We start from the raw sequence: 26,772 nt of genomic DNA on the forward strand, positions 1-26,772 counted from the left end.
GGCAAAGAACTTCTTTAATATAGCAGTGCACCATTTTAAGTAGTTACACTAGTGAAAAATTACAACCCTATTGAGCTGCCAAGTACAGTGTGTGCCGAACAGATTGTTTCTTTAAACTAGAAAAACTGGACGCTTACGCCAAAATATAGAGAACATTTCCATCAGATAGCCATATCATGCATAAGCACATTCACTATTATTCTTTCAATTCACAAACCATAACATTAAATACACATTCATTATTTGATTTTGTTTTCTGCTTCATTCTGATGAAAATCAGCCTGAGGTATAGGATTAGGAAACAATGAAAAAATATTTTTTGAAAGTTACAAACATTATATACTAATTATGCACATGCTCCTACCTAACTACATTTACAAAAGGATGGTAAATGTACAGTACATTGGTTCGAGGCCAGCAACAGTTCGGTTAAAGTTATAGATTCCCTGATATTGCAGGACTCAGGATTTAGGAACAGATTTAGCAGTACTTCTCTTCCAACTACCCAAAGTTTCCCACAGTCAGTCAAAGTGTGGGAAAGACTCCCACTTACTATTATGAAAGCACATATTACAAAAACATTTCATCCCACTCAATAATAGCCATGCTGAGCCTGAGTGGTATGGGCATATCACTATTAGCCAGTATAGCCCATTACAGTTACACCCAAATAGCAGTCAGGATTCACAGGGGATTTGTTAGAGGGGTTGCATTTAGGTTGTGACTAAAAATAGATAGAAACATTTAAGTAACTTAATAAGTACCCAACCTGATCATTTCTATACATTCACACAATGCTGCAAAATTGCATTGCACAATACATTTTACCAAATAAAAGCATACATTTTGTTGCTGTTAGTTTCAAATAAACATTTTAGAAAACCCTATAATTTCAATCTGATAATTAAAAAAATAATAATAATAATAAAAGATTAAAATATGTCTTTTTCCAGTCATAGGAGCTCACCGGAATGACATTATAAAATTTTCATAAAACAATGCACAAACGTAAAATTCACAGTAAAACAACATTTTTACTAAGAGTTTGGGGCTAGTTCAGATGGACAATTTCTTTTGTCAGTAATATTCTAGTTTAATATCATTGTTCCTTTAGCTCACAAAAGATATGCTTAGTATCAAATTGACCACATGCATGATATGCAACGATATGTGGTCCTGATGGGACACTTTGTATGATATTTACCAAGATAAAATTATCATTAATGACATGCATGTATGCCAGACTATATTTCACATCAATCAAGAACCATTATGTTGACAGTAAATAACCATGTGCTCTTGGTAATGAATGACAATGCAGAATCTCTGTATCACAATACAAGTCATGTACAGATGTTAATTAAGATATTGTATCCCCGTTGTTCTGATTCTAAATGATTGCTGATCCTAGTTCATCTTGATATCCTTCCAGCGGATTGTGGTCAAAGCTGCCCCCCTCAATAATAAAATATGTTTGCCCTCATTCACTAAATTTAAAATGCATTACTTAGATTTGACAATTTTCTTACCTGTATTTGTTAATGCACAAGGTACTGTATGTCCCAATATAAAAGTGGCTATAGGTAAATTATCTTAGGAAGTCCTTAGCGTGGACAGGAGAATGTAGATAAAGTCACCATTTGTTAAATATCAAGATAGTTAATTTATTGCAAAAACAATAAAGGTGTCAAAATGTGCTGCATTTTTGTAAAAGAAAAATGAAGAAGCTGTTACAAACTTAGTGTTATCTAGTTTTGTAACATTAACAGTTTGATTTTCTTTCAACCAAAAAAATATGCTAATTGCATTTTGGCAGACATACCTTGATAAACCCAGGACTTTATGTTTTTGCATATATCACACACTGTTTTTGACAGTCTAGGCTCTGACATAAAATAAGGTTCAGAAAAAACTAAAATTTAAAAAACTATCATAGAATTTAGCACAGTATACTAAACAGAGTAAACAGTTTTTCTTATATTTTCTTTCCGCCTAAAGGTACTAGCTCAAAGTGTTGCAACTTTAGTTTTTGCAAACAATCTTGTAAGATTGGGTAAAGTGCTAAAATCTTTGATAGTGTTTGTAAACACGTACTGTATAGTTACAATACATCACTACGTTTTACAAGAATTCTAGTGTAATATGGTAAAATTGTTTAACAATAGACTATTAAATGAAAAAAGTGGTACTGAAGTCAGATTAAGCAAATAATATACAATCAAACATGATGTGAAATATGCACCCTTTTTATCACTTGTTTGGGTTTGCTTCTTTGTTCCCTCGGCTAGAAAAGGGAAAATGTTTAATCCTCGTCCTCGAGAGTTGTAGTCTTGAGGACAGAGTCCTCCCCCAGGATCTTGCACAGTTCATTGAGTCTATGTTGCATTTTGGGAATCCCGGCGAGCTGGGACTCAAGCCTTTGTTTCTCCTCTGCGAGGGAGAGTCGAGTCGCTGTATCCAGCTGTTCAAAACGCCAACCGCCTTCACCATCAAACTGCAGGAGGTGAGTGTGGTACTTCCTGTAAAGGACAGAGAAAAATACTTAAACACATCATTATCTTACTAAGACGAGCTTTATGGAAACAAAAACAAATGTTTAAGATGCTGTTATATTTTATATCAGTCTTAAATCCTGCACAATCTAATGCTACAATTATGGTGAAGATGTTCTCTTTAACATTTCGCTGGTTTCCTGCCCAAACAACCTTAAAAGCACATGCTCAAAAATTAAGATATTAGGGGAGATAAAAATGATAGTTGCAACTTAAATACATTTGAAATGTTACTTAATATAATAAACATAACATTCCACAAGAAATAACAGCATGAACTGGAACTGGAACTACATTGAAAAAAGCTTGGATTTATGGTAGCTTGTATTTCATATTGTCATTGATTTCAGTCTTAATTTAGTTACTTGTTATACATTTTAGTACATTATTATTATTATTATTATTATTATTATTATTATTATTATTATTATTATTATTATTATGAATGCATTCAAGGTGACTTATTATAATGGCAGTATGCCAGCAGCCAGCTCAAACTCCCTTCAAAATCACAACATGAAGGGGAATCCGCAATCTTGCGTAAACATAAAGCATTTTGCCCTTTTGCCCTTCTGATTTGTTTATTTAGTACAGGGAGATTTCAAAACGAATATTATGTTAACATGTTACTATAGAAACGTCTGGGTGTATGCTTACCAGAGGGACGGCCTATGTGTAATAGAAAGCAGAGAAATCCCAGCATCCTTTGCAGCCTGAAAAATCTTTCCCTCCACATCAATGCTGACAGCACTTGTACACTCATCTAGTAAAGCATATTTTGGTCTAAACAGAGAAAGGGCAATGGAAGAAAAACACCATAAAACAAATTCTATCACATGCTTATGTTTGCCATTATTGATAAACTTGTATTCAGTTAACATAAATACAATTTATTATCCTTCTCTTACCAATATGTTTACAGGTTATTAACACCTTGCATCAATGCAATTTAGAAAACTGATAAATGTCAGAATAAATAACCAGATAATACAGCTGAATAAAGCCAAACCATCATTAGACAGAACATATCTATCTTTAGGATCTTAAAGTAACTGTAATTGACAAAACTGTTCCATCATTTTTCTCCACCGCACATATATTCATTATAGGTTTCAAATGTGCAGTTTTGAAAGAAACACGTATTTTCATTTTACCTGGTACATTAGGTTAAACAAATCTGTTTTTGTAAGCCATGCTTTTAGTCTATCTTATACTTCCTAGTTTATTTCACTGGCTTTGACCCAGAAGACATGGCTGGGGTGAAATGACCAAGGAAGCAGACTTTCTGGAAGACAACGCTTGCAACAAAACATTTCTTTAACCTAGAGTAGTACCAGGTATCATGTTTTAAAATGAAAATACATGTTTGGTATAGCATATGGTATAGCATTTATTTAAAACCTAGACATTGAGACCTACAGTATGTTGCTAATGGAATTATTTTGTTAGGTGGAATTACTTTAAATGTATAAACATACAAATACATAATTATCTCTGCTTGTTAGACTTCTTAGGTTTTTATGTGTACCATAAACTGAACAGTATTACATTACAGAATGGTATGCTTAATGTGAGTAGGTAACACCTCTCAGGACAATGTAATAGTACGCTTGACTTGCTGCTCCATAATCCATTATCGTCAGTATTGTATAAAACTATTATTACAATAACAGATAACCCTTTAATTACACTGCATCTAAAGAAGTCACGTTTTCTCTTACCTGTGATAAAACATCCTTGCCATGCCCATCCTCTGTTTCTCTCCACCAGACAAAACATCCTTCCAATCCATAACTGCATCCCAACCTTTAAGGAAAACAAAGTTATACTGTATCATTACTAATATAAAATATGATATAAGAATACAGACGGGATGCCTGAAGCTGCATAAGATTCTCATTCAGTTATCTTTAGGAAGAGTAAATCAACAAGTGGTAGCAAGGTATCTTATATCATGTATATTATGTCAGTGGTGGGCAGAGGGCTTTATTTCAGTAAATATACCTATAGAGATTAAGAAAAACATTTAGTTGATTTTTAAGTTCCGATAACATTTTAAGGGTGCAATATCTGAGCAACATGGCAGTTAAGGGTACTAATATTTTAAAAATAGACCTTAGGCAGAACACTGACCTTGAATGAACTAGTTCATTAGGCAACAACACTTGCTGGTCCATTATCACTTAGTAATGGACCCAGTTGTCTTTTTGATCAATAAAGTACAGAAACTCTGAGGTATATAATGCATTATAATCTGGGCTGTATTGTTTTCACGGAAGAAAATTGCTAATTTCATGATTAAACATAATATTTATCAAAATTATACAACAAACATTAAACATTAAACATTAAATGCTTACCATGAAAACAGTAAATGCTCAATTGTAGAATATTTAGTTTTTTATGTCCACCTTTAAAAGACATTCTATGTTCATTCATCTTTCTATAGACATTCAAAAGCATAAAGTAAAAATAACAAGACACGGGAAATGTCCCCTTCTTAGCAGAAATATTTCCAATCTTTAGGAGGCTGTGTGGTCCTGTGGTTCAAATCCTGGCTCACTCACTGACTCACTTAACCTCCTTGTGCTCCGTCTTTCAGGTGAGACGTTGTCTCTGTAAGTCGCCTTGGATAAAGGTGTATGATGCAGCTGGTGTCTTTTTTGTTTAAGACATTTGAAAGAAATCGTGCAGCTCTATGCAGTGCTCTATTGCCAGGTTCCTAAATGAAGTGTGACAGGTAGTGTGTCAATGAGGCAAATGTTTGCTGTATTTATTTTTAAGTGATAAAAAATATGTATATTTACACTATTTGTTCAGAAATGGGAATTATCATGGGGAACTACACATTACACAGCAATGGGTACATTTCACAGAAAATCGGGAATCGTGAAAAAAATACAGCCTTAATTATAATTGTGTTAATTTATATATATATAATTTAATTAAAAGTTAATGCGCTGCCACAGCTATACTTTGCAAAAAAATACTTTATAATGCCATCATCTACAATTGTTCATCACAACATCATATACATAACCACACACTCACACAAACAGAGCACAGAGCACACTCTTGTTTTGCTTTTATAGGTCTGTGACAGAGAGCGAATGAATCCCAGTCAACAATCTCCCTCCCGACCTGTGAGGGCACGGTATAACAGGAACAGTGTGCCCCGGACTGGATGGTTTGGCAGTTCATTCCAGGGTCAGTTGGAAGTCGGCCATCCAGAAAGGGGGCGGAGTCACAATATCAGAAGTCATCGCCTTAATGCGGTGGGCGATGTGTCAGTCTTGGATTGCAGAATACGTGATTGCACTCTCTAACAAAGGGGGCGTGACTGAGGGTATATCAGGGGATGTGGCAAAGCAATCTGTTCCTTGGTTATGGTTATGAAAGGACCCGTAAAGGATTACTGTGTTGTAAAAAGAAACTGTGAGTTTTCGTGTTTTGTTTTGTCTCTCTATTAATCACGTTTGTCATTTATAGAAGGCTAAACTCCGGGAGCTGTAGCTACACAGCCAGCAAACAAACCCGTACTACACTTCACCATTGTGCATGTTTAAACTTGTAAATCACCACTTTCACTATCTTTGGACTTGTAACCGTGTTGTGTTTGTGTGTGTCTTGTTTAGTGTATTATTATTTCGGGACTGAACCCCGTGGTTTAACTGAGCGATACACATTGGTTATTATTTAAGAGTTGCGAGCACGCAACCTAGCCAATTAAAAGAGCTGTTTTTCACCGTGAATTGTCTTGTGTCTGTTATTACTGAGCACTGCATCACCTCTACACCTGCACACTGCAAACCACTTTGCCACAAGGTCATATTCATTTTGAACTGAGAGTACAGTATATTTTAAGAAAGTACCCTTACCACCCTCTCTCTGAACTATCTGATTCAAAGTGACAATGTCCAGAATGATTTCCAGGTCCAGGTCTCTGTAGCCTTTGTCATGCATGTCTTCTACAGAGTCGGGGTATATGACTTGATCCCGCAAAGTTCCTATCGACATGTAGGGTCTGAAAAAAAAGCATCAACAGATTATTATTGGACATCAGCTTCTAGAAACCGACTGCAGCTGTAAAGAGGTATTGTAAAATGCATTTAATTAACATCAGAAATTTAACCACCCAGCTGCTTATCCCACTATTTCCACGTGGTGCGCATGCAAGTCCAAATTTGTCACTCCTGTGAGAATAGAGTGCAGGCACTTAAAGTGCATCTGCAAAGTTTAACATGCTTCAATGAAAAAATAAGAAAACTGTATTGTAAAAGTGTATGCAGTTTTCATATTTTACTGGCTGATGGCAGCAGTCCCTAAGAAATGTGCTTGACAGACCGGGTCATCTGTATACACACAGCTGAGAGTGAAAAATGGATGCCTGTGTATCTACAGAGAATAAAGCGAGGAGATTTCTTTATTTATTTTTTGGTGTTACAGGTTGTAAGGAAGCCTTGTCAGGTTTGGTACTGGTCAAAACAACCTATTTATTTATTGTTCCTACACTTCACAGATAATAATTCATATAACAGCGCTATACACCCGTGCCTGAAACTGGGAAAGATACTGTATATGACGTGATTGAAAATTTGCAAACGCCAGTTTTCTGATGTATATGTGCTAGATAAAGACCTTAGCATTGATGAGAGTTTGAAGGGCGTCTGCTCACACAAAAAATAATTTCTAAAAAGTGATATGCTTGCACAGGTATTATAATGTTATATTATAATGCTGCCATTGTAAACAAATATGTTATTTATACTTATATAATGCTGCCATTGGAAGAAAAAAATGATGTTATGTTGTGATCTATATTATAATGCTACAATTGTAAACACATTGTTGTTATTTTGTTATTTAAGTTCTATTGAAATACTGTATTTCCACTTTACATAATCACAATAAAAAAGTGTGTATTTAAAAAATATAGCAAAAATTGTTTTGAAAACTGTCCAAATTGCTTACAGGGCTAAGAATGAAAAATCTGCAAAAAAAAAAAAAAGTGCATTTTTAACATGGAAATTTCTCAAATAAATGGGCAGCTGGGTGATTAATGTTCCATCCAACCTTTTAGTTCTTAAAAGGTTTGCGATAGCACACTGAATCACTGTTATATATATATATATATATATATATATATATATATATATATATATATATATATATATATATATATATATATATTTTTTTTTAAAAGCTTGCAACATTCAGGCTTCAAATGTATCAATAAAAATCCTGCTTGTAGTGCACTTTTCAGACCACAGCCCAAAAGTTTATGGTACAGGAAATACTTGTACAACTACTGGTAATGACATGTCAATGACTGAACACCAGCAAACTGAACGGTAATCATTCATTACTTAATATTATTTATGAACTTAAATGCAAGGGACTTGTTTTTCCAGCTGTAGACTTAACATCTAAAGTACTACAAAATAACAAAAAGCAACATTCGTGTTCAGTGTTTTGACAGGTATATCCGTCTGTGTTGTGCATTTTAGGGTTTTACCACATGATAACCCATAATATTATGTTTTAAAAAAATGACATATTTTCATTATATATCTCACCATTTTACAGCAGCATTTATTTCAAAATCAGACAACCACATCAGGTGTGCTGACCTTGTATTCAAGTGGGTCATCCTGCTCCTCTAAGCCATTTGCCTCAATTACACTTCTGAGTAGTTCTCATTCTGTCCAAGCATGCAGATATTTATCAGCTTTCAGTCGATACAGCTATCTTCACATATAAAATATTTATACCAAACTCCTAACAGTTATTATTTCTAAGTGCTCCCCACCTGTGGGAAGTTCTAACTGTTTCACTCACGTCAGCTCAGGTTTCCTTAAATATCATTACCCAGGCTCAACCACATTGAACTGCTGCCTATAGTATTACCAGGCGCATTGCTCAGCCACGGGAGTGGCATTCAAATGTAATTCACTCAGTATGAGGCTGAAGGAGCACAGAACCATACTGAGGTTTTCTTCAATATGATTGATTTGCACTAAAATAACAAGGCTCTGCTGGTGCCAAGCGACACATTGAAAATACTCTTTATAAGGTTGAGAGCTTTTTGTAATCTACTTAAATCACTTTGTTTATTAGTAACAACACACAGTCTTCATTATTATAAATGGAAATACGGCCTCCACTACATAGAGGTTAGAACCGCTCCAGACTTTACTGTGAGTTTAATTGCTCAGACCTGACTTTTTATGAAGGTGTTCGGTATGGCCTACACCACTGCTATCCACTGGTAGTCTTTATTTCCATCTCTGTTATCCTTAATCTGTTCAGTATTTTTTTATGTATGTTCCTGGGCAGGTTGAGTCCATAAGACTCACTATTAAACTAGTTTCAGTGTATTTATAAATGTAATTATAAACAACACAATCAAAATGTACTTTACAAGTTACATGCACCAAATACAGTATGAACGTTTTGCAATAATAAAGCTGTCTTTTTGGATTATATTTCTTATTTCTAAATAAATTCCGAAATTGATTACTTTGCACTTTGCAAGAAGCATTAATTTAACAAAATAAGTAGACCTTTGAATTCATGTAAAACTAATGACAATATATATGCTTGATAGATACGCCTCATACTGCCTGTTTAGGTGAAAAATAATTTCCTGCACACAAGTGTGACAGTTATTTTCAGTTTCAGATAACAATGTGGTCAGTGCTGGTGACAGTAGTGGTGACAACAGTTTAAGTATAATATTGCTATCCTCAGCGCAGCAATGTCACTGCCATTTGTGCTATCGGGTTTGTCACGCAAATGTAATATGGGCCAATCAGAACGAAGCAGCCGTTCCATTTATGCCTGTTGCCATGTTACGTTACACGTCTGAATTTCACAGTTTATTCTTATTGTTATCTAGTGATGTGCATTAGAGGAGATTTTTGGAATCGGTTCCGAACCGGCTTGGGGTTAAATTACTTTTTTAGATAGCTGAAATCGTGTCGTGTTCGTCTTGGGGTTGTCTTGCGAATGATCCCCTCGAGGTACAGAAGATTCACTTTACCCAGAGCGTTTTGACTTCAACTGTATATAAATGTGTGTGTGTGTGTGTGTGTGTAATTTTTATTTATAGAAAAGGATATTTTAAATAACACATACTTTGTTTTTATTTCAATTGGATTAGCAGTTCTTTAGATATACTGATGTACAGTATTTGGGCACCTAATCGTCCCTCACACACATACATGCTGGATAGTAAAGGACTATTGACTTTCTCATCAGTGCCTTATCTTTTAGCTGTTAATCATTTTTTTATAACATGTTACCTGCGACTTCATTATCAAAGATGAAACACTATAAATACGGTAAACAGATGCATTAAAATTGCACTTTAACATGTTTCTGCTGCTGAATGTTTAGATACTTACTCAAATCCCCTAGTGTTTTCACTCAATAGTGTCCAAAGAAAAGTAGTTAAATGACATGCTGTTAAAGGTAGAAAAGGAATCACATTGTTTCAATTCATATGCATACTCCACTTGGTTCTCTGCTGGCTTCTACCGTAACAATGACATTCTCTGCAAAGGTCAGAGTTTCTGACCCTTTTGTAACCACCCTTTTGTATAAGCTATGTAGTAGAAGGTAATTTTACAACCAAATGAGGCCAAACCTCCACCCCATTGTCTGCTGCACAGGCAGGGTTACTAAAGGTCAAATCTCTCTTTTTTATAGTTCCTGTTTCTTTACTTCTAAAATGAATCTAGGTGAAAGGTTAGATTCTTCAGGAGAAGGAGTGACATACAATTGTTCTATACCATTTTCACACATTTACTACACCTGTTTCTGCAACTAGAGTATTTATATACCCAATATATATCATTTTTAGTGCACGGTTTAATAGCTTCAGGTTAGAACCAGAAATACATAACTTATATACACTAGTAGTTTTAACCTGATTGTCTAAGCCTGCTCTCTAGCTGACATAAGGGAACACCTACCTCTGTGGAATATAGAACATGTGCTGGGGCGGAGGCTTGTATAGAAGCCCACCATAGACAGGCCACAGACCACTCAGAATCCTGAATAAAGAACTCTTGCCACAGCCATTAGGACCAGTGATTAGGAGATGCATCTCTTCCTCCACCTAAAAACAAAACCATCCATTTTTTAAAACTGTACCCCTTCTATCTGGTTTCAGCTCAAGTACCTATTTACAATTTCTCTTTACTGAATGGTACCACAGTCCTGTCCCGTCCCCCGTTTATTTAATATATCATTTATGTCACAACAGTTAGGGACTGACGGGCTGCTGGTTTAGGACAGAATACCAAATAGCAATTCTTAAAACTTTTAATCACAAAGTCTTTGGGTGCACAGAATCAAAAGACAGTATTTGGGAACATCTTCGGAAACACATGCATTCCCTTTCTATTTGGAAAAAAGTTATTATACATAATCAGAAATAGTCTGGACTGTAAATGTTTATTACGTTACCATTTACTTCCCATCTCAGCATAATTGTGTGTGCCATTTAAGATGTTTACAACATCAAACCTCAAAATAAAGCTAGAATAACTTACAATGACAAACTTTTCATTAAAGCCAACATAAAAATGATCATAACTTTGTCGACTCTTTTGTGTTTTCTTCTTTCATTTTTCTTTTGCAAGTAACAAATGTATACATTTTTACTTTAAACGATACACAGGATAATCTGGATGTACTATTGCTGTTACTAAAATGCAGCCACACCTAATAAATAAAACAAAAACATGAAAGTATGAGTATTATGATTATCATTTACATTTACTGGAACAATTATACTTCTAAAAAATCCAGAAAGATTGTGCTCCACTGATTAATAGTCAATTATAATTAATTGAAAACTGCAAAAGTTTACGAGCAGCAAAGAGCCCACCATGGGCACCAAGATATCTGCTTCACCCACCATAACAGTGGAAAGCTGCTCAATTGAAACCACACATGCGTACAGATGGATGAATCTATAGTCAGACTGTAACCTTTGAGTGTCTAAACAAAAATGAAATATTTATGCACAGTGGTTTAGAGATAATATATAATACTGTTTAAAAAATAAATTCAAGATCATTATTTTCTTTTACTTTAATTTTTATTTTTGAGTTGTCCTGCGTACCCCCTATGACCCTTAGAAGTAACCCAAGGGGCACACGTACCCCCAGTTGAAGATAATGTACTATTTATGTCTTCCATATATACACCTGGAAAACCATTTAATTTTCACTAACTTCTTCTGCATTAGTGCAATCAAAGATATGAAAATATGAGCCATGAAAACTGCAAATCCAGATATCTCTCATTCTGGAATTAAAATATGTTCTATTATATGTGTTTATAAGGACTTAAATATGGACTAAACGACTTATAAAAATGACCTATTTATAAGTCAGAAAAAATGATAACGAGAATACAGCAAATGTGGCTGCAGACTAAATTTGAAAGAGGTATGAGTTGATGTAATGTCTGTACAGTACTGTAGGTAAAAGGTATAAGAAAAACAACACAAATCTAGAACCATACTCTTAAGACAAAAATTATTTTGATTACCTACTAATTGTAGTATTATGGTTCATATGTTATTTGTTGAATGTAGAATGTGCATCTAAATATATTTTCAGAGAACTGCATGTATTATATTTTCCTTTAAATAAAAGGGTGTGGTCACATTAACAAGACTGTACTTGCCTTAAAATTTAAGCTGGAAGCAACCATATCACCATTGGGAGTGATGATTGGAACATTTTCACATATGATCCCGTTATCCACGTCAATGACATGTCCTTTAATAAAAAAATAAAATAAATAAATAAAAAAACATACAACCGTGGCATATTAGTGTAGTGTTCTGCAAAGCTTTATACAGCAGGACATCAAACTTTACCTTGTACACCTTGGGACCAATCTTACTTTGCGAAGCAATGTCTTTGATTACAGTTAACAATTACAACATTATTACAAAAACAAGCCTCTCATTTTTGTTATTACTTAACGCATGCCAAAAGACATTGCAGTACCTTTACTCTTAAATATGACACAAGTCAAACTAGGACTTAGCAGAGGGCTGATTCTCTGAATCCTTGAGACTCATTTTGAAAAATAGGTTCAATGTCCTAAAATAGCACTCTGACAAGACTTATTTTAGGCCCTGACTTATAACTGCAGCCTAGTCCCTAATGTATTCCTTTTTTTCTAAAGGAAGTTGTCTGCCAGAATGCAAATAGGTCATGTACTGTAGGCAAAAGTTCAGTAAACCAAACTGAAAAAAATCAAAAATGAACATGGACATTTTTATGCAGCAGATCTTAAAAATCAAGTACACTACGGATGTATATTTATAATACCTGGTACAAAGTCTGACAACAGAACAGAGACTCAGAATAGTACAAAGGTCTCATTCAAGTATATATTAACAACTTGGAGGGTAAAGTCAACTTTAAAAATGGAGATATGTTGCTGTACTATAACGTATAACACAGAACAGTTCTGACTATTGACCATAAAATAGTTTTGATGGCGAATATATTACTATTGCACCCAGGCAATATGATTTATATATATATATATATATATATATACAGACGTGCTCAAATTTGTTGGTACCCTTACAGCTCACTGAAATAATGCTTCATTCCTCCTGAAAAGTGATGAAATTAAAAGCTATTTTATCATGTATACTTGCATGCCTTTGGTATGTTATAGAATAAAGCAAAGAAGCTGTGAAAATAGATGAATTATTGCTTATTCTACAAAGATATTCTAAAATGGCCTGGACACATTTGTTGGTACCCCTTAGAAAAGATAATAAATAATTGGATTATAGTGATATTTCAAACCAATTAGTTTCTTTAATTAGTATCACACATGTCTCCAATCTTGTAATCAGTCATTCAGCCTATTTAAATGGAGAAAAGTAGTCACTGTGCTGTTTGGTATCATTGTGTGCACCACACTGAACATGGACCAGAGAAAGCAAAGGAGAGAGTTGTCTGAGGAGATCAGAAAGAAAATAATAGACAAGCATGGTAAAGGTAAAGGCTACAAGACCATCTCCAAGCAGCTTGATGTTCCTGTGACAACAGTTGCAAATATTATTAAGAAGTTTAAGGTCCATGAAACTGTAGCCAGCCTCCCTGGGCGCGGCCGCAAGAGGAAAATCTACCCCAGATTGAACAGAAGGATAGTGCGAATGGTAGAAAAAGAACCAAGGATAACTGCCAAAGAGATACAAGTTGAACTCCAAGGTGAAGGTACGTCAGTTTCTGATCGCACCATCCGTTGCTTTTTGAGCGAAAGTGGGCTCCATGGAAGAAGACCCAGGAGGACTCCACTTTTGAAAGAAAAACATAAAAAAGCCAGACTGGAATTTGCTAAAATGCATATTGACAAGCCACAATCCTTCTGGGAGAATGTCCTTTGGACAGATGAGTCAAAACTGGAGCTTTTTGGCAAGTCACATCAGCTCTACGTTCACAGATGAAAAAATGAAGCTTTCAAAGAAAAGAACACCATACCTACAGTGAAACATGGAGGAGGCTCGGTTATGTTTTGGGGCTGCTTTGCTGCGCCTGGCACAGGGTGCCTTGAATCTGTGCAGGGCACAATGAAATCTCAAGACTATCAAGGCATTCTGGAGCGAAACGTCCTGCCCAGTGTCAGAAAGCTCTGTCTCAGTCGCAGGTCATGGGTCCTCCAACAGGATAATGACCCAAAACACACAGCTAAAAGCACCCAAGAATGGATAAGAACAAAACATTGGACTATTCTGAAGTGGCCTTCTATGAGTCCTGATCTGAATCCTATCGAAAATCTATGGAAAGAGCTGAAACTTGCAGTCTGGAGAAGGCTCCCATCAAACCTGAGACAGCTGGAGCAGTTTGCTCAGGAAGAGTGGGCCAAACTACCTGTTAACAGGTGCAGAAGTCTCATTGAGAGCTACAGAAAACATTTGATTGCAGTGATTGCCTCTAAAGGTTGTGCAACAAAATATTAGGTTAGCGGTCCCATCATTTTTGTCCATGCCATTTTCATTTGTTTATTATTTACAATATTATGTTGAATAAAAAATCAAAAGCAAAGTCTGATTTCTATTAAATATGGAATAAACAATGGTGGATGCCAATTACTTTTGTCAGTTTCAAGTTATTTCAGAGAAAATTGTGCATTCTTCGTTTTTTGTGGAGGGGTACCAACAAATTTGAGCACGTCTGTATGTATATATATATATATATATATATATATATATATATATATATATATATATATATATATATATATATATATAAATGTAAATGCAATATGTTCCACCACTACAAAGTAACATGATATGCGAGATACTTCAGTTACAGTAAATAGTAAAAAATAAATAAAAAAATTACAAAATACAGTTTTAAAAAATACCTTTGATTTCAAGGGGGCCATTGATGTGCATTTCAGGTCTAGCTGCACTTGTGTTATCTGATGCAGCAGTCTGAGTAACAGTGGATCTCTTGTAAACTCCTTTCTGTACTTCATCGAAGACCAAAAACATATTATGGACTCGAGCAGTGTAGCCCGCAAGTTCAGTGACCTGTCAAAGAGAATAAACAGTTGGTAAAGCTTTACTGTAAAACAGACAGAAGCAAGACAGTTATGTCACTCAGTCTGCTGTATACCAGTGGCTATGTTTACAATAGGAAAAAAGGGACTCGTTTGCTGTTGGCGTACATTTGTAATATAAGAACATTTTCGATTTACCTCCATTTTTAGGAGGGTTTACAACAAATTTGTCTGTGGCCTGAGGTGGACGTCATGTGTTTTAATTGAGGTGAGAAAAACAAAGTATTTAACGTAAGCCTATTTCTTGTAATGCCAGGGACTGTATTTTAAATAAATATTATTTCAAAACATTTTTAAAAATGGGTGCATGTGCCTTTCAGACAAGTCAGGCATTTTAGAGTGAGACCTGTTTGTGTTTTTGTTGCAATATATGAATTATTCTTGTTGTCCCTACCATATGACAGAATGGTAGGGACAACAAGTTTACTCATTTTTATTATCATGGTCATTATTATTGTCTAGTTCCTAACTATTACCATTTCATTGAGGGAAGCGCCCTAATCTAAATACAACAATACACCGTCATATATATAATATCAAATACACTTTGCTGAACAACATGCACGATACATAATAAACCACTGCTGTCGCCAGTAGAATAACATTAACAATAATAATCACAATAACACATTGAAATAATCTATATCTTAATATTTGTGGATGAGAACAGTATTTTTTTTATGTGTGTGTAAAAACAAGCAGCTAAACAAATGATCAGCATTTTAAATTGAAGACGCACACTTCTCTAGCTATGTAGTATATTATTGCGTGCAAAATAAACAATGGTAGCTGAATAGGCCAAGTTGCCAGCATTATTGATCATTATTGAGATCCACAATCCTGCAGTTTTTCCATTTATCGCTGAGTTACTAAATATCAGGAAGAAAAGGTAATTGTGACAAGTTAAGCATAATTATGAATGCACTGCAGCTCGTATATTATATGAAAGAAACAACCTGAACGTGAACCCGCTAGATTTTTTTTAATTTAATATTTTTATAATTAAAGTTGTATAATGTAGAAATAATTACCATTCAATATTGATCCACTACCGTTTTGGCTAGCAGAGCATTCAGCTTTCTATTTACACTTCATGCGCGTCAGAGTATGGGAGTGTCTACTGAGCTATGCAACCACATTGGTCATGTGATACGAAAAGGCCGGCCCTAGTCTCGGACTGCAGGCCCTGGGCTGCCTTTTCATTTTTGGAGCGTTCACATATGAGAAAAGGCGGCTCTGAGGCAGCCCTGGGCCGCCTTAAGTCGCAATTGTGAACGGGGTCTAGTTGGTCAAGGTGCCTAGCATGACAAATCACACCAATGTGCGCTTGCAGATTAAGTGGCTAAACAAACTTCACAAAGATTCCATTGACAATATAGCAATTAATCATCAGCAATGTGAGTATCATCCCATTTACACAAAAGTGTGCGCAAAAGATGGCAAATGCTTCTATTTTTTGATGAGCTGATTTCTTATGCTTCTTTTTACAAAAAACATTTATTCACTTCTCTTCTACAAAAGGATGCAAATGTACTAAGTAAAACTAAGTTAAAAGACAAAAACAGTAACTTTAGTTTCCAGATTAACTAATGTTTGTCAATGGATGGTCTCAAAGGATGTGAAAAAGAAGTATGACCGCCACTGAGCAGAGTTACTGAATGGAAGAGGGTTCACTTACTTGATCGCATGAATTGTTAAACAGGAAAAGCTTCTGCATGTTAAACAGCTGGTGGATTATACTCAACTAGGCTAATCCTGCCCCCTCAACAGCCTCTTGAATGCTTTCAATGCAATTTCACATACAGTACAATAAGAGGTATCAATGATGCAATGCTATCACTGGTGACTGTTGATATATCATTCAATTATAAAGAAATGCAAAATTGTCTTTAAAATTACAGAGCATACTTTTATTAAATTTAACCCAAACAAAATACAAATAGTATAGACAGCGAGGGTGTTTGAAACATTAGCAAAATTAGATGTTTTATATGGTGTGATTAGACGTTTTATATGGGTTTGTGTAACCCATAAAAAATATTCACATGTATTAAACTGTCACTAATTTAAAGTTAAATTCAAAATAAAAGCATCTTCATCTGATCCCTTTGTGTCTAAATATACAGCCACGACTTCAACTACTGTAAATCATACAGTACTTTTCTTTAGGTTTTGTTTTAAATATTAATCACTTTGCATCAATAAGATGAATTGCTAAATAAACTGCTGGCACATTAGTGCGTGAATATGGAATGGCAATTTAGAAAATGAGTTTCAATTTTGAGTTACACTGAATCACAATTACTAATACAGTGGTTTGATAACATTTTACATTGAGTGTAGTCTTACTTTGAAAAGCATGGAAAAAACTATCAGTATCAGATGGCTATTCGGCTATATCAGTGTTTCTCAACGGGGGCGTTCTGAAGCCAAAGGGGGGCGTTTACATCCAAGAGGGCGGAAGGGGGTTGTTTTAGCTAAAAAAAGGGGGTGCTGGGTTTTCTTATTTAAAATAAAGGAAACTTTTATTTCAAATGTTGATTAACTACTTACACACAATGTGCCAGCGATGTACTCACTGACTTGTACACTATAAGATCGTGTACACATCAAGTCAGAAATGTTTGTTGCTACGCAGCAACGCCGCCGCCATTTTGCTATCCAGTTTGTCACGCAAATGTAATATGGGCCAATCAGAACGAAGCAGCCATTCCATTTATGCCTGTTGCCATGTTACGTTACACGTCAGAATTTCACAATTTATTCTTATTGTTATCGAGTGATGTGCATTTGAGGAGATTTTTGGAATTCGTTCCGAACCGAGTATTTCAATTCTGGTTCCAAAACTATTTAGAAAAACATGTACGTATGTCAATGTGTGAGCAGAAGTTCCGACAATATTGTGCAAACTATGAAATCGCAAAACAAAATAATCAATAATCTCCAATTTGCACAGTAATAGTTTTATTACAACAGTGAAAGCCATTGTGTGCTTGTATAAGAACCATGTTAATTGCAAATTTCACAAAGCTTACAATTAAAAAAATCTTTAACCACATGGTATGTGCAAACAGGTCAGTGGATTTTAAGATCCCAAGCCGAAATATGACCCCATCGGCTTGGGTTTAAATTACTTTTTTTAGACAGCTGAAATCGTGTCGTGTTCGGCTTGGGGTTGTCTTGCGAGTGATCCCCTCGAGGTGCAGAAGATTCACTTTACCCAAAGCGTTTTCATCACTTCATGTAAAAGTGAGATTGAATTATTCTCCAGGGAAATACATATAATTAAAAAATAATAATAATAATAATAATAATTAAACCCCCGGTATTGCTGTAATAAATATTTTGCAGACCTTTCTTTTCTAAGGTTGAACATGTCAATTATAGTTATCAAATGTATTTTTGACAGAAATGAATGTTTTAATAATCAATTTTACTAAAAATATAATAGCACTCACAGCAACCGGATCCCTGATATTTTTTATCCAGTTCATCGGTTCCAAAGCAGGAACCGGGTACCCGATTTCAAAGGTACCGGTTCGCTTATCTCTATTGCTATCCACAGTATGGTGCAAGCAAAGAAGATATGTTGGCAATATTCCATAATAGTAAGCATTTTATGCATGTATCTACATGTTGATTATACCAGTAACTGGGGTTTCATTATTTTTGTTTTATGAATTATTTATCTGTAATTCTCAGAACTAGTGGAATTAAATGTCATTAATAATTGATGTTAATTAAACTGCGTTGCTAATCAGCAATAATTCTTATTTTTTTGGATTTTCTGTGGCAAGGGGGCGTTGATTAAGCTCAGCTGATCCTAAGGGGGCGTTTTTACGAAAAAGGTTGGGAAACACTGGGCTATATCATCTACAGAAATGCTTCAAAAACATCAGACTTTATGGTAAAGAAAACCAGTAATAATAAGAAATTCCTCCAACCACAACAAACACCACCCTCACAGGGACCCATGCCCCCTGATGTTTCTATAGTTGTGGTGAACAGGATATCAATTACACTCTTAGTTGACCATTTGTGTGGGGTGGACTCCTTGTAGTTACTGAGCCTGTTAAATATGGTTTATTGCCACCCTTGACAGATGGTGAGGGACAAAAAAGGAGGGGTTTAATAAATACATAATAGATGTTGGCCTTATAAACTAAAATAGCATTTTTCTTAATTTCTGCACCATACCTCTTTGTAGGATGACATTATTCTCTCAATAGCATCAGCTCCGGAGGCCAATAGGTTACGAGCTGTAGTGAAAGCTTCAGTTCTTTCACTAACCAAAACCTGTGTTTGTCCATTTTCTAACTCTAGTAAAAAAAGAAAAATGTACTAATTACTGTCAGTTTATGATTTTTTTGTCAGCATATCTCACCCACATAAATGTAAAAAAATTACATAACTCAATAAATAAAGGTCTTCACTTAGGTGTCTGAAAATCATACACAGTATACCTAAACACATACCGAGCAAACATGACCTTATTTATAAACTGAAATTCCATACTTTTTCATTTTATTTAAAATAAGTTCCATCTGGCAGGTTATACAAAAAGTTCAAATAAACGGAACACTGTATTAACAACAATATTGAAATGGTTGTCTTTCAAACAAATATTTAATAACAATTATATACATAATAATGTACTCAGCTATGCATAATAAGGCTGTAATTCTATTGAGGGTTTATGTTGACATAGAAATCACGAGAGTGCTTGCTTGTGTGATTTATCAATGTCATCAGAAAACCTGAGAGAGAATTACAGCCTTATTACAATTTTGCTGTATATTTGTTATAATACATGGTGACATAACTAGCAGTGTTTATTTTTAACAATTGAAGAAAACAGAATATTGGAAAACAGAATTTAAAAAAAAAATGTAAAGCGAGTTTATTTTTTAACAATTAATGCTAAACTTTAGTATACTTTTTATTTTATTTTTAAAAATATGGGAGTGCGGTAAAACTACATGTATTATTACTAATAACTGTAGTAAACTGGAGGATAAAATTGATTATCCTCTTTACTCTTCACTCAGCCTCTGCTTTCTGAGGACCATCAGACTAAAACTGCCAAACATCCATGAACATGTGGCTCAGGTAATTTCTTATTCAATGTATGTTGCTTATTGTTTTTCTAAGAGTACTTGTGTTATTCTGCTTTTCCACAAATTTCTCACTGTATTGTGTAGATAACATGTTAAACTGCAGGCCACCGTTGTTTGTTTGGTATTGAGTGTTTTGCTGTGTTCATATACAGGTGCTTTTTTTTATTTTTTGAAATTGAGGTTAGCAGTTTTATCATCAACCTTATTTTCACCGTTCTTGCGTCACTAGCTAATTTTATTATACACAGGTCTTGCACCATCACTATGTATAATAAGACCCTAAAACACAGAAGTGTATAGTCAAATACTACTACTACTACTACTACTACTAATAATAATAATAATAATAATTTCTATAAATACGTTGCACCATATTTACATGGTGCTGTATCTGATGCTATGGGTTTATTGTCTAATTATTGTATAAGTAATTTAAATATGACCCTTCCTGCTACAACACATAAACAAACTATATGCACTGATGGATCTTTATTTATTTATTTGTATTTAATTTCTATTCAGCACTTAGATCTGCAAGATCAATAGAATGCACCCTGTAATTCTGGCCTCAATGTTTTAATTAAAGCTTCTTCAGCAAACACTTCTTCAGTTACTATTATCTACTGCACAGTGTTATTTCGAGTACAGTACACACTTTATTGTAACCAATGCCTTGACGTTCATCATTGCTTAAAAAAAAAAAGGAGTATTGAAATGTTCATTATTTAATGTCTGTCTGAAACAGGAAGGGGCCACTTTCATTATGAGAACAAAAGCAACCATGGCAAAGTAGACCAGACTATTTATTGCATTGTATATTCTTCTGGGCTGAATTTAAAAGTAAATTTACACACACAAAAATTTATAGCTGATTTAGATCAATATATCACAAGTGTTTACTGTTTGATTAGATAGTAACATTAAATGGGTGATTTTTTTTTTCAGAAACTGTAGCAACTGAAGATCAAAACCAGCAACATTATCATCAGGATACAAAAGGGAAGAAAGAGGAACTATTTATTATAATTTTATTTAAAAAAAATGTATTGGTGCATTAACTGGGTTAGGAAACATGTGAAACTGCAACCTGAGCTGTTTTTAATAATAAAAGTGATTACCGTTATCAGCAAAACCAGTGGCTGTGATTATGGGTACTGCCACCATGACTAAGCCACAGCTGCTCCACACATACTTCATCAGGAACTGCTCTATCATGATGTACCAAAGGCGCTTTGACAAAATTAAGTGCATCTGATCAGCAAGGGCCTTGTAACATTTCTGCAGCTGCTTCATCTCCACCTATTGCAATAAGAAAGGGGATACGAGATTAATGATAAGACAAGTGTATTGCAACATGTTTATTTGTCCCAACCACTACAAATGCCTGCTGTACTGTAACTATATTGCACATAACACCTGCTGAGAACATTTACATTTACTGACAATGTGTCCAATTTCAACAGGAGCTGGGAATTACTATTTTATTAAAAAAAATATATATATATATATATATATATATATATATATATATATATATATATATATATATATATATTTATAAACGTGAAATATGATGATTATTATTATTATTAATACTATGGTGATAATAATGGTTATTAGTTTAAGCATGGTTTAATTATAGTCCCAAAACCACTACTGAAAACGTGTATGGGAAATGTAATTATTTTGTAATGGGCACCACCACATAATAATAATTATAAAAACGATTACATTTGTTTGTCAGTTGTTGCTTTTTTGTTTGTTTGTTTGCTTTTTCAAAAACAATATAGATATTCCACTCTGTCTTACTATGTATACAACCTGCTAAAAAGTAGAAGTTGATTACTTGCCTGCAGTTGCTCCATACAAACATTCCACTAATTTAATGACAGCCTCTGGACTGAACCTATCAGTGACAGTTTCAGTGTTGACAAGTTTTGCCCAATTATCCACTCACACAATTTACTACCTTACCTTGTGCCCTCTGTAAAATGCGATCTCTTCAGCATTGGCAATGATACGGGAATGCACATAACGCAAGTAGCCTTTCCTGTGTGCCTCCTCTGCCACCAGTTTCCCAAATTTCGGGGAGCATGCTCTCAGAACCTTCGCCGTAGCATACACCACTAGTCCGGCTAACAAGGTTGGTCCTGATGCGTTGGCCCCCCTTGATCTAGCAGTTTGAATGAGGGTGTAAGAAGTTAGTATCACATCTAAAATTGGTTTGGTAAGGTTGGAATACAAATGCGCAACCGATTGTGAAAACATCATGATGTCCTCAGTGAGGGATTGGTCTGGATTCGCCAGTCTCCCGTCCATATTGGTGACTTTATAGTATGTCTGATTTGTGAAATATGTTTTATACGCATGATCCACAAGGCGAGTGCGAAAGGCCAAAGCAAGCTTACACTCCAAATAACGTATTACGCTATTGACAAATGTGGCCGGTATGGCTATAAGAAGCCATTTCATTAATTTGATGACGAAGCTCCTCGGTTTCTTTTCAACTATAGTCTTCACGATTTTGCCGTCCAAACCGGCCACATAAATAGATAAAAACGTTCTGGAGATTAAAGCCAAAGAATGTAAGCAAAGCAGTCCCAGCTCTTTAGTGACGAGCTTTGGGAAGAGGATTTTTACAAGTTGAAGAATCTGGTTAAAAAACTCTGCATTTACACCCGGAGATCTTGTTGGTGCTATTTCGGATCCTTGTAACAATAATCCGTTTTCTTCCTCTGATGTGCAGGCTTTTGATTTCACTGTCTCTGATCTTTTGTTGATCTGCTTGCAAATTATGGGGTACAGTGTTTTCACTCCATAGGCAGCAGCTGCAAGAAACGCAGCTCGTTTTGCTGCAGTTGACTGGTTCCATTTCACTTTAGCGGCTGCATGCAAAATATTGGACATCTTTCAACAATAATATGCGAACTGTACAATCTTGCTAATCCTGATATTTATTGTCACGGCTCATAACCAGCTTTAAATTCTACAATTAAAAAAGCAACAAATAAAACCTGCAGGATATCAAACTGCGGATTCTACTGACAGGCTCTGCACCGCTATACCGCATCAATTGCAGCGTTTCCGTCATACATTTTTGCAGTTTTTCTTGTTGGTTACTCCCCCAGAAGGAGACGATTGGTTGTGAGTATGGAGAATGCAAATAGGCGACTGTCATAGGATTTTGATAGACACCGGCGTAGCGTAAAATGTTTTGTCACGTAAAGATTAACACTGGGAATTCAATATTTACGCCAACTAGAGTTCTGACTGTAGTACTACTTAGATGACTGATTGCTGGAAGCGCAAATAAATTATATTAAGTCGTGTACTTTCCACGCTGTCCTTACAAAGGTAACACGAAATCGCCTGTCAGGACACTGCACTCTGATTGGCTATCATATTATTGTTAATAAAACAATGAATAATTCTCTCCCTATACCGAAACCCTAGACAGGCACATTTCGTGGTACCTTTGTAAGCACTGCACTTTGCACACGTATAGCATAAAACGTTGTGTTACACACAGTCAAAGCCCAGCTTACAGCATAACAGAAAACATAGTAAAAGTAAAACACAACTGTACATTTTACAAAACAAATCAAATGTGCCTTCGTTTTTTGTTTTTGTTTTGTTTTGTTTACTATTTTGAGAATAAAAGTAAAAATATTGTTTGGTGACCCTGATAAATTTGGGGAAGTATATCCAGTTTCTCAAAATGCATATGCCTGATGCAAAAACGCTAAAAGAAAAGTCAAACAGGTAAACCGGAGAAGAGAGCTTACAGATTAAATGCTAAGACATTATATATATATATATATATATATATATATATATATATATATATATATATATATATATATATACGCCATTAGTAACTAATCTGCATTATAAAGTCCAGAAAGAAAGGTACTTATTCCAACATCTGTTGAAGAAGAATGTTTTTGCATAACAGAGCAGATGGTGGTCAAGACAAAGGAGTTGGGTTCCCTTTTGAGACAAGCACTGAGAGCAAACTACAACAAAGGCTACAGCAAAAGGACACACACAATACTTTTGTCATCATGAGCGAATACTTTAAATGACATTATTATTATTATTATTATTTATTTCTTAGCATATGCCCTTACCCAGGGCGACTTACAGTTGTGTACAAAATAAAATACATATCAAGAATTACAGTACAATTAAGAGCAAGATACAAAATACAATGACTTCAGTCCTAATAAGAGCAAATACAAAACACAGTACGATTTGATATAGGGGCAATTCAAGAGCAGATGATAGTTACATCAGGGTTAGATACGAGTGCAAATGAAATACAAAATACTACAGATTATATTAAGTGCAGGATTAAATACAGTAAAATAGGGAGCAGATAAGTGCACGTTAAAGTGCATTAGAGGCAGAGTGCTATATTGTCCAGAACAGAAGAGTTGAGTTTTACAGGTGTTGTCTGAAGAGGTGTGTCTTGAGGAGGCGCCGGAAGGTGGTCGGACTGGGCAGTCCTGACATCCGTAGGAAGGTCATTCCACCACTGCGGGGTGAAGGTGGAGAAGGAGCAGGCTCTGGAGGCAGGGGAGCATAGAGGAGGTACAGCCAGTCTTCTAGTGCAGATGGAGCGGAGAGGTCGGGTGAGGGTGTAGGGAGAGATGAGGGTCTGGCGGTAGCTGGGTGCAGTCTGGTCAAGGCATTGCTAGGGTAATACAAGAGTCTTGAACTGGATGCGAGCGGTGATCAGGAGCCAGTGGAGTGAGCGGAGCAGTGGAGTAGCGTGGGAGAAGCGAGGCAGAGAGAACACCAGGCGAGCAGCGGAGTTCTGGATGAGCTGGATCGGACGGGTGGTGGACACAGGGAGGCCGGCCAGGAGGGAGTTGCAGTAGTCTAGGCGGGAGAGTACCAGGGCTTGGACAAGGAGTTGCATGGAGTAGTTGGTGAGGAAGAATCGGCAGGTGCGTGCTAGTGGAGATGTGCTGGGAGTAGGAGGTTCTTGGCTGAGGAGGAGGGAGAGAGTGTGGTAGATTCCAGAGGAATGGAGATAGAGAGATCAGAGGAGGGGGAAGATGAGGAGGGGAAGAAGAGGAGGTCAGATTTAGAGAGGTTGAGTTTGAGGTGATGCGAGTGCATCCATGAAGAGGTAGCAGACAGACAGGTAGTGATACGGGAGGGGATGGTGGGGTCAGAGGGGGGGAAGGAGAGGAAGATCTGAGCATCATCAGCATAGAAATGGTATGAGAAACCAGAGGATGTGATGAGGGGGCCCAGGGAGCAGGTGTAAAGAGAGAACAGGAGAGGACCCAAAACTGATCCTTGGACATTTATTTTTATTTTTATCAAGATTATGTGTTACCATAAATTGTGTATTTAGCTTTTTGTTTTATTAAAAAGTGGTAAAAGTTTACTAAATGCTTCGGTTGCCTTCAATTGTGGCATAATAAAGTGTAGGATGTCAATACTTGTCTGCGACTGTTAGCTCGAATAGGGTGGAGGATTATGCACAGTAGGTCTAGTTTGTAATTACAGGATTCTATCTACCAAAAATATAGTTTTGAGTAATCAAGCTGTAAAGTTTTCATAGACCACATCTGAATGTTGTTCAGTAACATCTTTGTCTGCTCTATCCCTGTGTGTTCATCACCTGAAAGGCAATTCACAGCTAGATAACCATGGGCCTACCATTCATTTTTGGTTTTTTTTTTGAAGGGGTGCTTTTGCAGGGAGAACCATGTAACTGTCAATATTGTCTGAGGTACATAATTCCATCTGACATTTTAATATAGATTTGTTTGAATTAAACACAGAACTGATCATGTTTATCACAGATTTAACATTTATTTTATTTAATTTTTTCTGGAAAATATAAGCAATACATCAAAAAAATTATTTATTTATTTTTTTAAACCAAATTTCTTCTCCTATCCACGACAATTTCATCATAGCCTTCATGTCCTAGTAGAATCTCAGGTGGATAACATTTTACAGCAACATATCAAAGAAAAGTATTTTTTTCAGTATTATAAAAACATGTTGCGGTTCCATGTTAATTACAATTAGAATGCCTATTATTGAATTAAGGTGATATTCTTTCTTTTATACAATACAATACAGTTGCTTCTATATAGCGCTCTTTATGCAGAGCAATAAATACAATACAAATTCAAAAAGCCATTGGCCAATCATGCTCTGTGGCTGCATAGTCCCTGCACAGTTGCAAAGATACTGATACGTTTGCATTGGAATGCTGTCACTGGTGTCTGGCTGTGGGGACCCTGCTGTGAGCCGCTGTCTAACTGTATCTGCTCTCTGATTTGACTGAAATATAAAGTGCATGTATCAGAATGTTGTGTGTAATAATTTAAATTATAACAATCTCTTCTACAATCTATGAACTACATATAACTTGTTATTAAAAACTTACAATATGCGATTCAAAAACAGAGGAAAGAAAATTTTAGTGAAACTTAAAAATAAAAATCTAGTTATACTCTTTA

General features: G+C 35.5%; 1 protein-coding gene across 1 annotated transcript; it reads right to left on the bottom strand.

Moving 5' to 3' along the window:
* Nucleotides 1-23,410, bottom strand: LOC117416152 (ATP-binding cassette sub-family D member 2-like). The gene is made up of 10 exons (XM_034027222.3): nucleotides 22,256-23,410; nucleotides 21,400-21,580; nucleotides 19,362-19,483; nucleotides 14,967-15,135; nucleotides 12,255-12,349; nucleotides 10,529-10,674; nucleotides 6,431-6,576; nucleotides 4,274-4,358; nucleotides 3,210-3,335; nucleotides 1-2,519 (listed from the first exon to the last, which is right to left on the bottom strand). Exons 1-10 carry the CDS (start codon nucleotides 23,186-23,188, stop codon nucleotides 2,303-2,305), a joined length of 2,220 nt encoding a protein of 739 aa, XP_033883113.1. The 5' UTR covers nucleotides 23,189-23,410; the 3' UTR covers nucleotides 1-2,302.
* Nucleotides 23,411-26,772: the final 3,362 nt, after the last annotated feature.

Source organism: Acipenser ruthenus, chromosome 7, assembly GCF_902713425.1.
Source record: "Acipenser ruthenus chromosome 7, fAciRut3.2 maternal haplotype, whole genome shotgun sequence".
NCBI classification, from domain to species: domain Eukaryota; kingdom Metazoa; phylum Chordata; class Actinopteri; order Acipenseriformes; family Acipenseridae; genus Acipenser; species Acipenser ruthenus.

What these genes read in the sequence shown, in the direction of transcription:
- LOC117416152 (XM_034027222.3), bottom strand. Translation starts at nt 23,188, where the DNA reads ATGTCCAATATTTTGCATGCAGCCGCTAAAGTGAAATGGAACCAGTCA. An exon ending in TAATGTCATCCTACAAAGAG is followed by an intron (nt 15,136 to 19,361) that starts GTATGGTGCAGA and finishes TCTCTTTGACAG; the next exon opens with GTCACTGAACTTGCGGGCTA. An exon ending in TGGCCCCCTTGAAATCAAAG is followed by an intron (nt 12,350 to 14,966) that starts GTATTTTTTAAA and finishes TTTTTATTAAAG; the next exon opens with GACATGTCATTGACGTGGAT.